This window comes from Zootoca vivipara, chromosome 9 (assembly GCF_965207765.1).
Source record: "Zootoca vivipara chromosome 9, rZooViv2.hap1.1, whole genome shotgun sequence".
In the NCBI taxonomy this organism is placed as follows: Eukaryota; Metazoa; Chordata; class Lepidosauria; order Squamata; family Lacertidae; genus Zootoca; species Zootoca vivipara.
In genome coordinates, this window is record NC_142592.1 from 9,210,721 (window position 1) to 9,223,277 (window position 12,557).

At 40.2% G+C, this 12,557-nt stretch overlaps 1 protein-coding gene across 2 annotated transcripts in view; it reads left to right on the plus strand.

The window, feature by feature from the left end:
* The window catches only part of TBC1D22A (TBC1 domain family member 22A), a 110,033-nt gene that overhangs the window by 43,594 nt on the left and 53,882 nt on the right, over positions 1-12,557 (plus strand). For both annotated transcript variants that reach the window (XM_035128570.3, XM_035128568.3), the window contains one exon: positions 9,462-9,568. In XM_035128570.3, the coding sequence (XP_034984461.2) occupies positions 9,462-9,568 (107 nt within the window). The remainder of the gene's footprint in view (positions 1-9,461; positions 9,569-12,557) is intronic.

The window sequence follows — 12,557 nt, forward strand, 5'->3', positions numbered from 1 at the left end:
CCTGTTTAGGGAAGTTTTTAATCTGTGATATTTTAATGTATTTTGTTACTTGTTGGAAGCCACCCAGAGTGGCCGGGGAAACCCAGCCAGATGGGCGGGGTATAAATAATAAATAATAATAACTTTAAGGTAGTTAGCACCACCACAATAAAGACATATTAGCAGAGAAGGAAGCAGCTGGGAAGGAAATGACGGGATTGGCCACTGGAGAGCAGTCAGAAGGACGGCCCTTTCCCCCAACGCCTGAATTGAGGTGCATGGCACCCCGTAGAGCGAGAGGGAGGCGCATTGGGATTCCCAAGCTGTTACGTTGGGTGCGAAACAGGAAGAAGCCATTGCGAGGTTCTGACTCAGACTAAGCAGGCATGTTTTCCAGACTCTTTGCACTGTAAATAATATGCACAATAAAAACACCTTAAAGACAAGGAGGTGTGGAGCGTTATTACTCAAGAGTAGCCACAATAACCTCCGACAAGTACCTTTTCTTCAATTCAAAGCCTATCCAGGAGTACATTTTTGAGCAGCAGCATATATATATATATATATATATATATATATATATATATATATATATATATGTGTGTGTGTGTGTGTGTGTGTGTGTGTGTGTGTGTGTGTGTGTGTGTGTTTTCTTTCCGTTCAGGGGCAATTGCCGACTGCTATGTCAGTGTAATATGGGATTGCTAATTAAGTTGGTCTCGAAGAACTCTGAATTGTCCAAAATCATATAAACAAATTACTTATTTGCCTATATTCTGCTGATTGTATATTCCAGTGCTACTAGAGATGGTTTATATTGTATGTCTGCAGCATCTTAATCAGTGCTAGAAACATCTCATTGATGAAAAATCAGACGTGTCTTTATTGCAGCAATATCATTTTCCTTATTACTGCCAAAATCTCCTCCTCTTCAGGAAATCCAATTAACAAAATTATGATAAATTGGGCTGTTGCTACTCATGTCTGTGGGTTTGTTTACTGCTTTTTTGCACATTATGTACAATGATGCCATTGCACTGTGTGCTTGGATACTATTCATTATACACTATCTCAGTCCATTTACCCAGTCCAAAGATGCTTGCTCCTCTTTTTAAAGAACTATTTTCCAGGCTTCTCCAAGCTTTCACAAGCCATGGCTGAAACAAACTAAATGGCCTTGGCCCAATGTACCTGAAGGAGCCTCTCCACCCCCATCGTTCAGCCCGGACACTGAGGTCCAGCTCTGAGGGCCTTCCGGCGGTTCCCTCACCTCGAGAAGTGAAGTTACAGAGAACCAGGCAGAGGGCCTTTCTTGGTAGTGGTGTCCGCCCTGTGGAACGCCCTCCCATCAGATGTCAAAGAAATAAACAACTATCTGACTTTTAGAAGACATCTGAAGGCAGCCCTGTTTAGGGAAGTTTTTAATGACTGATGTTTTAATGTATTTTCAATCTTTTGTTGGAAGCCGCCCAGAGTGGCTGGGGAAACCCAGCTAGATGGACGGGGTATTATTATTATTATTATTATTATTATTATTATTATTATTATTGGTGTTAAATTTCAACGTATCTACTAGTGGCAACTGAAGGCCAGAAGATTGTTGCCTTACTGATCGCCACAAACAAGCACTGAATTCTGCTTAGCATGAATACTGACTGCAAGCTGCCGGGGGGGGGGGGGGGCTTGTTTTGAAAGACGACATGTAAATTCTTCAAGTAAAGTAAATACTTTGTATTAGTTCCTCTGAGGATTCACTAGCTTAGATCATTGCCTTCTACTGCAAATTATCAGCAAACTTATATAGTTTTAAATTCGTATTTAATTGTGGTAGAGCCAGTAGTTTTTGCAGCATTGGGAATTTGTACATATGCTATTGATGCTTCAAAGTAGTATGTTTTGCGTAATTGATTTGTAGACGGTGTAGATACACCATAACATTGATTAGTTATGGTTGAAAGTATAGTGCTGCTAGTTTACTGCACGGTGCAATCCTGTGCAGGTTTTCTCAGATGTCCTATTCAGTTGAATGGGACTTATTCCCAAGTAGGTTATTCCCAATTTCAGTAGAAATGGATATTTCTTTTCTTTTTACAGTTGCTTAATTCTGAAGGCTGTCAGCCATTTTACTTCAATAAGTAAACTAGATTTACATCAATTAAAGTGAAATAAATATATGTATGACAAAACCTCAGTTAAGACACCTTTTGAGAGATCCTTAAGAGAATAGAAGAAACTGTAATGCAAAATTACTATTTTAACAATCACTCACAGGCTGGAGAAATGGCCGTCTTTGGTAGTGCTTCATCCCTTTTGGGATTAGGGTATGTGCTGCTTTAAATGGCTTTCAACATAAGCAAGATCATTTCAGGATGACTGGGAAACATCCAGTTTAAATGACACATCGACTTCAGCTGTAGACAATATAATTTTGCTGCCATTCTTTCCATTAGAAGGAATGCTAATGGATAGTGGAAGTTGTAATCCAAAACATCAAGAGGGCACCAGACTGGGGAGGCCTGTTCTAGCCTGATACAACTTATTCTTCTCTCTTAACAGCTATCTTAACTCCTAGCCCCTTTACTAGACCTCCTCTCTCTCCTCTAACTCCTGTTGGAAGACAAGTTTTTATTTTCAATTCATATTTTTTTTACTGAAATAATATTCATTTAAAAAAATAAAGCATTAAAATTGGATGGAATTGTGGCTTTTGGAAACACTTTATGTTTAACTGCTGTGCATTTGAAACTAAAGAGGCCATTTGGTTGCGAGTAGTTCCCTCCAATTGGTACCACTTCATTTCACACATGCAGTAAAAATAGTAATTTTTGTGCTGTTTGACCTACTTACTTAAACAGAGCAGCTTCATGCGATATAATTATTTGAGTGAGGTTTATTCATTCTAAAAGCCATATTGACTGTGGAAGTCTCAGTGCTCTGTTGCACTCTCTAGCTGTCGTTCGATATCTTGTCAACCCCGGCAGCTTCTTCTGCATATCTATTTATGCAACACTTCCCTTCTGCATATGATAGTTCTTGATATTTAGGTGTGTTGGAAAGTTTTTAGCAAACCTTTTGGTATAAATCTCACTTAAAAATTTTTTTTTTGAGACTGATGTGATTTCCCGGTCTCATTTTCAAATAAAGTTGCTGGAGCAATGTGCCTGAACATTGAGCACATTGAGTGCCTGGAGCCATGAGAACGAGATGTTTTACACTTGTTTACAAACCAAAAGTTTGGATGGTGACATTATTTGAAAAAGTCAGAGACCTAGTCATAAATGCTTGTTAATCACTGTAGAGAGAAGAAAGCTTTAGGCTGCAAGCACAGAAATGGAGAACTTCCCAGATTTTGATCCTTGGATTAACAGCCATAATGGCTCAAGAGAGCTGCAGACCCGCTTAGTCATATTTAGATTCCAGCTGTTTTATAAGCACAGTTGAATCTGCACCACCCAACATATTGTTTCAGCTTTTTGTTGTGTGCATCTGCTGCAGATGATCATTACTTTTGCTCTAAACCAGGCATCCCCAAACTTCAGCCCTCCAGATGTTTTGGACTTCAATTCCCATCTTCCCCGACCACTGGTCCTATTAGCTAGGGATCATGGGAGTTGTAGGCCAAAACATCTGGAGGACCGCAGTTTGGGGATGCCTTTTCTCTTGGCTTGACAAAATGTGCGGTTATCAAATGCAAAATAAAATAAAGAATGGAATGATAAATTATTTTTATTACCGAAATCTATATCTGACCTTAATGTAAAATAAATGAGGTGGCACGTATATTAAAAGTGCACCATCATTGAAGAAAGGAATCAGTTCTGACAGATTCAGTATATTAAGTCACAATAATTCGGCACTGCAGTCCCATGCTTAACTAGTAAGCCCCACTGAGTTCACTTGCACCTATTCCCAGGAAAGTGTGTAGAGGATTGCAATCTAGTTCTCCCAAATCATGCTTGTAATGTTGCACCACTCCTGAGAGGTATTCCTTCTTCTCTGAGCTTCAGCGTTTTTGTCATTTGGAAAGCTCTAACTCAGGGGTCAGCAACCTTTTTCAGCCATGGGCCGGTCCACTGTCCCTCAGACCTTGTGGTGGGCCGGACTATATTTTGAAAAAAATAATAATGAACGAATTCCTATGCCCCACAAATAACCCAGAGATGCATTTTAAATAAAAGGACACATTTTACTCATGTAAAAACATGCTGATTCCTGGACTGCCTTTGAGAAGGCAAATGGGCCGCATCCGGCCCCTGGGCCTTAGGTTTCCTACCCCTGCTCTAACTCCTACATCTTCCTTACTCTGTAAATGTTTTGTGATTGGCTTTCCAAATTCCTTACCATGGTTCAAGAGTAAGCTGCCTTTTTTGTATACAGTGGTACCTCACAAGACGAATTTAATTCGTTCCGCGAGTCAATTCGTTTTGCGAAAAATTCATCTTGTGAATCGCGGTTTCCCATAGGAATGCATTGAAATTTCTTTTTTGCCCATAGGAATGCATTAATTAAATTTCAATGCATTCCTATGGGAAACCGCGATTTGCAAGATGAATTTTTCGCAAAACAAATTCGTCTTGCAAGTCACCATCAGATTGCAAGACTCATTCGTCTTGCGAAAAATTCGTCTTGCAGGGCATTCGTCTTGCGAGGTACCATTGCATCCTGGTTACAACATTAATGCAACTGTCAGAATGTGCTCCTGAAACTTGTTGGTTGAATTATCCCCTCATGAAAACATTTTGTACGTTTCCAGCTGTTGCATATAACTGTCTCTTCCTTCATGTGGAACATTGTATTCACATTATATCGTGTATTGCAAAGCAGAAAGTCCAGTTCTCTCGCAGGCAAGTAGGTAATAATGCACAAATCATTTTAGCGGATTCTCTGGCAACATTCCTAGCATCATTGACTAATAATTGTTAGCAAATAGTGAGGCAAACGTCATAGGCCTAGCGATCTGCTCCACTTAAAGTGTACAGTTTTGATGTATCAGCATAGCAAACCATATTTGTGCAGCCATAGAACTTCTTGGTATATGTAACCATAAAATTGTAAACAGTTCTTTCATTTGAATGAAACCAGGCCATTTTGAGAAACAACAAATATGAATTAATTGCAACCATGGAAGGGTTAGCTTTGTAGTGTTTAATTGAATCCACAGTAACTTTCTGTGTTCGGTAGTGATTAGCACAGATTGATTACAAAAGTTTAATAGTTGAGAGTTGTGGCAAAATGTAATTCTTGACTGATTCCCCCCCCCCCAAATTTTGTAAACATATTTATAATCCCAGTAACAGTATTAACAGTGACTTGTGGAATAATGAGTTGCTCTGTAATTAGGTTATGCTAATGAAACAGTCTGTTGCATGCTGTGTATTTCCTTATGAAAAATTAAAATACAAATTATGAGTCTTTGATTCATTGTTCATACTAAAGGAGCTTTCTGAATTCACTTTCACTTATCCAAAGGTGCTTTTAATTAGCTAAGTATTGGCAATTTAATATATCTGAATATATCAAGGCAGAGCAGTGGTCAAGGGCATTTAGTAAATGGCATCTAAAAATAAAATTCCTTTCATTGTTTACTTGCTCTTCCACACCATGAAGCCTTTTTTGTGATTTAGTATCACTGAAACAGAAGTGGCATTTTATTCAGTATTCTTTGTGAATCTGAACATGTTTTATAGCTTGTTTATAACATGAGTTTGGTGAATTGATTCAAAGCAGCACATAAATCAGATGTTCTTACTGTGAGTCATGACACTAGTGGGCCCCACTAGTGGGTCTCTCTTTATTTCCAGGGTTCCCCCACCCCACCCCAATACAACAACATGCCATTACTGCTCTGTAGCCCTTTTAAGAGAGCGGCTCTGTATATGTCATGCTTGAATTCTATGTACACATCTAATAACATTAAAAATAAATAAATAAAAATAAGATACGTATTCTTGCATTTTTATTTATTTTTGATTTAAAGGGGGGGAGTAGAGCTCAAAAGGTACCGAGTTTCGTTTACAAGTGAGTCCCACAAAGTTGTGTACAGGTGGATCCTACTTCAAAACCTTTGAGAAGTGCAGATATAAATTATTTTTGAAATGTCATTCCTTTTCAGGCTTAAAATAGTCATTAATGAAGAACACGCAGCTACTATGGGAAAAGTTGACATGATGTGTTGTAAGCTGCTCAGCCTTAACAGGTTGTGTGTAGGGTCAGAGAAACTCAAAACAGTGTTGCATCATGCATTGTGAGGTAGCAGTAGGCAGTTCTCCTTGAAGGAAGTGCTTATTTAATGGCATCAGTAAACTACTGCGGCCCAGACACCAGAACAGCAGCATGTCTCTTTCTCAGATCTGTAGCTTGCTATGAAAGCAAAGCTTGTATGTTTTTGGACTTCATAAATCTGTAAAAATTCATCTCTGGCACCTGTTAGTGATGGTGACCATCCTGGAGTATAGGTGGTAGTCTCTTCAATCCAGGCAGCAACCCAACAATTTGATTGTACTTTCTGGTGCTTTTGAACCACCAAAAGACCATCACTGGGCTTGCTCTCAATTTCACCATTCAGTAATGCATCTTGAGATGTTGCAAACTGTAATTAATTCTCTTTTCATTGTGTTGCTTTGCTGCTTCCTGTGGAGAAGGTGTCTTGTTAAAGCCCTTCTAAATGAATTACTCTTTTTTTTTTTGCTCAGAGGAGATTTTCACAAGAATAGGATAATATTCTGTGAAGGAGTAAACAGCAGCTAACAGCAGTGCTTGCAGCAACCGTAGCACTTGGATCAGCATGTCACAGCAGTTTTTCTTTAGGCAGCTATTTTGCTATCTTCCACACTTACACAGACAGCGTGATGAGAATCGCCGCAGGAAGCTGAAGAAAATGAGAGACATTGCTGTGAGACATTATAATTGGGATTTTTTGTACAGTGATATCTTCCCTATCCACCCAGATATTGACAAAGATGCATGTTGTCCTGCTACTTAGAAAAGAAAAGAAAATCTACATACTATTTAATTCTTATGCTGCAACGTTTGTGGATTAAACTTGTTGATAGCCCTAAAAGACATCTTAACTCTGCTTCTAAAAGGATTACATTATTCATGCAGTTCCATTCTCAGCATTAGCTCTGCTTTTCTCAAATGGTCCCTTATTCTGTATTCTTAATGAGTCTGTATGGATTGCTCATCATATTCTACACACTCTCTCTCTCCCTCTGTGCTCTGCAGATCTGCTAGTGAATTTACAGTTGACAGCTTTTTCTCTGGTAGCATTCCTGTGCCATCTAGTAGGATATAATGGCCAGAAACCAGCAGATGAAGCCTTTCCTCCTCAATTGAGTCTTTGCGGCTGAAGATGAAAGAGTTCCACCTGCTCATTCTTGCCTGATAAGAACCAGTTAAATATACAGGCCCAGCCAGCAGAACGCTGACAGTCTTAGCTGAAATTGGAGGTAGAAGACAAAATGGGGCAAATAACTAACCACTCTGATTGAACACCCCCCAGAGTTTACTTTCTGATTGCACTGTGGAGACAGGTAGTTCTTAAGATTTTGAAACCTTTTTTTTAAGGCCAGAGGTGTAACATTTGCACACTTTGGACATTCTTTTTGTTTGAATGCTAGATGGATCATCAGGCTAAGAGGTATCTGCAAACACAGCCTCTCAGAATTATTTCTCTTCCCCTTTCCACAGGAATGGGGAACCCTCTTGAGCTTGAGAGGTTCATTCCCTACTGGGCAGCTTTCTCAGGGCTGTAGTGGCGGTGAGGACCGGAGGCAAAAGTGAGCAGAGCAATTAATGTAGATTTTCCCTTTGCATAGTAAGATAGTTTCTGTACATACCCACACTCCTTTCTGTTTGCCAACCGGACAAACAAAATGCATTATTGGGAGCATTCCAGCCAGGCAAAAATGTCTGGTATGAATCAGGTCATAGAATAGAATCATAGAATTGCAGAATTGGAAGGCACTCCAAGGGTCATCTAGTCCAGCCCCCTGCAATGCAGGAATCTCAGCTAAAGCATCCATGGGAGATGGCCATCCAGCCTTTGCTTTAAAACCTCCAAGGAAGGAGAGTCCACAACCTCCTGAGGTTCCACTGTTGAACAGCTCTTCCTGTCAGAAGGCTTTTCCTGATGTTTTGTCAGAATCTCCTTTATTGTAACCTGAAGCCATTGGTTCAAGTCCTACCCTCCAGAGCAGGAGATAATAAGCTTGTTTCCTCCTCCATGTGAGAATCCTTTCGATATCTGAAGATGGCTATCGTATATTCTCTGTCTCCTCTTTCTCAGGCTAAACATACTCAGCTCCGTCAACTGTTCCTTATAAGGCATGGTTTCCAAGCCTTGATCATCTTGGTTGCCCTCCTCTTTCTAGACCATTCACTTTTTAGCATTGGCTAGCCAATATAGACCTTGCTCCTGCCAAGCCTGCTGAACATAAAGCAGAACTATAGGTCTGGTTTTGTCCTGACTTGGGGCTCACCTCACTGACTGTGCAGCAGCTGTTCTAAAATGCACCATTACTCTGTGACATAAGAAAAATTACTTTATTATTACCATGGTTTCGCATATGGAAATTGAGGTATGTTGCTATTTGGCAGGAAAACAGATCTTGGGGTCACAGACTCATTCAGATTCAGGCACACTTGGGTTTGCTTAGCCTGGATTGAATTGTAAATTTAGTCTAGAGTCTCAAGTACATCATTGGTCAAAACAGCTATCAAGATTGGTTTTGATATCTTTTCTTTGCCATCACTAGTAAAAGTAAATCTAAGCTAAGCAACAACTGCCACTTAACAAACATTTCATTATTTTTCCAGAGGGTGGGGTTGGACACCTGTAGATTGCAGATGTGGGAGGAATGTAACTTTATATCAATTAATTTTGCAGCAATTACAGTTCTGATAAACTTATTCATTGCTGATATCTATTCACACTTGTTTGCTGTTCTGTTAGGGCTTGGAGCAGAAAACATAACTGGAACTTGTCCTTCAGTGTAGGGTCTCTGTGTATACTGCAGCAAATATGTGTCCCCAAGTGCTAGAGGTGTGATATTTCTCTTGACACTTCTGCATCTCTCTGTGGCCTTGAAATCCTAACTCAACACACGTAATCTTAAGAGGGTGATCTTGGTTGGCCCTTGGAAGTTGTGATGTGAAATGGACTGGAATTAGTTGTGGATAGATTTCATGCATTTTCAGATTTTTATGGTGGGTGTGCCATAGTCCTTTAAGTTTCCACAGTGGATTTGATTTGATTTGATTTTTTTTTAGCTCCTGTGCATTTCTAATATCAGGGGTGAATGATTGTTCAAAACCACCAGGTTTAGCTGAATAGTGCTTTTAGTCCTTAGTAAAGGTAGTACGGTTTAATGTTTATAGATAAGGTTAGTGATTGCTCTATCTTGTATATGTGTGTAAAGCTTTTGTTTATTCCGTGCACTTCATTTGTGTATCTTTTTTCCCCTCTCCCTTTTACCAAACAGAAGAAGAAGTGGAAAATTTTGATGTTTCCAGTCTGCCCGCCGAAGTGCTGCAGAACATTGAAGCTGACAGTTTCTGGTGCATGAGTAAACTGCTTGATGGCATTCAGGTAAAATTGATTTCCCCTTCTCTAACCATTGGGATAACTGATTAGCATTGTGACCAATAACAGCATTAAGGGTGTTGAAAAAGAATAGGGCAGTAGATGCCACTGTATTTAAAAAAATGTGAAATGTAAACAGGACATTGCTATTTATGAGGTACATTTTGAAATTGGTTCTCCTTCCCGATGTGCGCCAGTACAACCTTTCTTGAGCTTGATTGAAAACATATTGTTTTTCCACATGTTGGTGAACAGTTTTCTTTTCTTAAAAGTAGATTATTCTGATAAGATTGCTATTTTATTGTGAGCGTTTCTGGTCAGAGATGAGGCCAAACAGTCTTCATAACTTGCTTCTCATCTGTGGAGTCTTGTGTTAATTGGCAGGTTTCTTTTTGGCAGGAATAAACTCCCTGCAGCTGCTCATTCTGTTGCTTAGGAGTGTGGGGGGGAAACATTTTCAGCTGGAGGGTCTTATTCCCTTCTTGGCAGGTTGCCTATGCTTTATATGTTAACACAAGCGCACCATACAGTTCTTTCAAGATTGGTGTTACACGCTTCTGGTAGGTTGTCATATAACAGCTTAGCCACTGCATTTTGCACAAACTGCAGCTTCTGAAACATCCTCAAGGGCAGCCCCACATAGAGAGCATATTGCAGTAATCTATCCTTGAAGTCAACAGCGCATGGTCACTGCAGTCAAGCTTTCCAAGTCCAGGAACAGTTGTAAGTAGCAAACCAGTGTGATCTGGGATAAGGTTATTGATGGCAACTAGTCATGATGCCTATGCACTTTCTCCAGGATCAGACACAAAGCAGTTCTGAATGCCAACTGTTGGGAAGCAACACAGAGGGCTATTTCCTCATATCCTGCTTGTAGGCTTCCCCAGAGTCATTTGATTTGTCAGTGGAGGGAAAAGGATGTTGGACTATAGATACCAGCAAGTCTTTGGTCACATTCAGCAGGGCTGTTATACAGTTTTGTCCAGGAAGCATGCTGGGAAGAAGAAGAAATAATCCTGGTCTGTATGGCAGTCCGTTACACATGGTTGGCTTACCTTGTGAAAAGGATTCTTTCATTGCCTTCACTGATGCTCATGAAAATGCACAGGTCCAAAGACGAATGGCCAATAACTTAGAAGTGCTCCAAAAACCAAGAGCCAAGTTTCAGTTTCTGCACAGAGCACCACCTACTTCATAATGAATCAGGGATTCATTTGTGAATACATTTTGGGACCCTGTGGGGGCAGAGGGAGATTGTGGCTGCTTTACGCTTCACTGCCAGTTTTATTAAGCTATTGACAGGTGTACCTTACTGCCTTTGCTAACTGCAAGTCGTCGCTGACCGCATTGAAACACTCCCTTTGTTTTTGTTGCCATTCCTTTCTGAAGTTTCCTCATTTGCAGAAAATGTGCCTTCCTGTCGAAAGGTTGGTTTGTAAAACATGTGAGGATTTAAGATGGGGAATTAGGCTTGGTAAGTGGTTAGCGGAGTGGAAGCTTTAATGTGGCTCAAATATTATTCTGTTCTGAAGCACTGAAAAAAGAAACTGGATCTTGCAGAGTTACCTGGGAGCAGGGTACAATTATTTTCACCACTTACGATCAGAGCTTCCAATTTCTTTGTGGCCATTATTCCCTTTCAGAGCACAAAAACTGTTTTGCTCCGCTCCGATTGTAAATAGTGTTGTGCAGAATGTTTAAGCTTGTTATACATAACAAGTTATCAAGAAAACAGATGTGTTGTCAAGAATATGTGATACTTTGAAGAAAAGGCCATTTCTTGCACCTTTCTTATTTAAGGACTGCTTCTGCATTATGCCACTTAGGGCATATGAAGCTTCAAACTCTTGGGGAAATAATTTTAGGAAAATGGGAAAATCCAACCCTTTTTGGCCTGAGGACAGTGTTCCAATTTACCAGCTCCTTTAGGCTCATCATACCAGTGGTACGTGGGCAACAGCTACTGAGCTCAATTTGGGGGGGGGGCGAATATCTCTCTGGTGAAGATGAGCACACTAGAAACTGTGCAGTGGTATGGAAGATAAACTGGTCAACTGGCTCATGAGTGAAGCAGGCCTGAATACATACTGTATATTCCGGCGTATAAGACGACCCCCAACTTTTCCAGTTAAAATAAGTTTGGGATATACTCGCCGTATCAGAAATACGACCCGGCGTATAAGACAACCCCCCGACTTTTGAGAAGATTTCCCTGGGTTAAAAAGTAGTCTTATACGCAGGAATGAACTGCATCCGGGTGAGAAAAAATGAGTTGAGAGAAAAAGACAAATCACAATGCTGACAAGTTTGGGTTTCAGCAGGGACCAAAAAGAGACTGTTCAGTGCTAGAGCTCACTCCTTCTTTTTTTAATTTTATTTTTGCCTAGACGCAAGTTTTTCTAATAGATTTTTGCATATTCTGAAGCCTTTGGAGACCAGTTCACTTTTTTGCTCTCTCTGAGAGAGAAGTTTTTGTTTTTTCCTTGTAGCAAATCCCTAGCTTAAGGTTTGGAAGCTGCTTGTCACCATTTTCTCTGAATTCACCATCAGGGGCTTGACTTTTTGGCTGATGAACAGTTTTGAATAGATGCAGTTTTCATAGGTTTTGATTTTCAGTTCGTTTTCTGTTTATTGTGTTTATTGTGTGGCACACACTTCACTGTTCCGATTAAAAATGTTTTCCTTTTTTATTTTTTTTGCATGTGTTTAGTTTCCATTTGTACTTTGCTTGATCCTATACACTAGATCAGGCATCCCCAAACTTCGGCCCTCCAGATGTTTTGGACTACAATTCCCATCTTCCCCGACCACTGGTCCTGTTAGCTAGGGATCATGGGAGTTGTAGGCCAAAACATCTGGAGGGCTGCAGTTTGGGGATGCCTGCACTACGGTAGATCCTGGAGTCAGCTTTCTCAACTTCCCCCTGATAGCACAGAAGCTAGTTTCATGGATCCCTGCTTGAATTTGTAGCTATAACCCCTCCCCTCCCTTAATC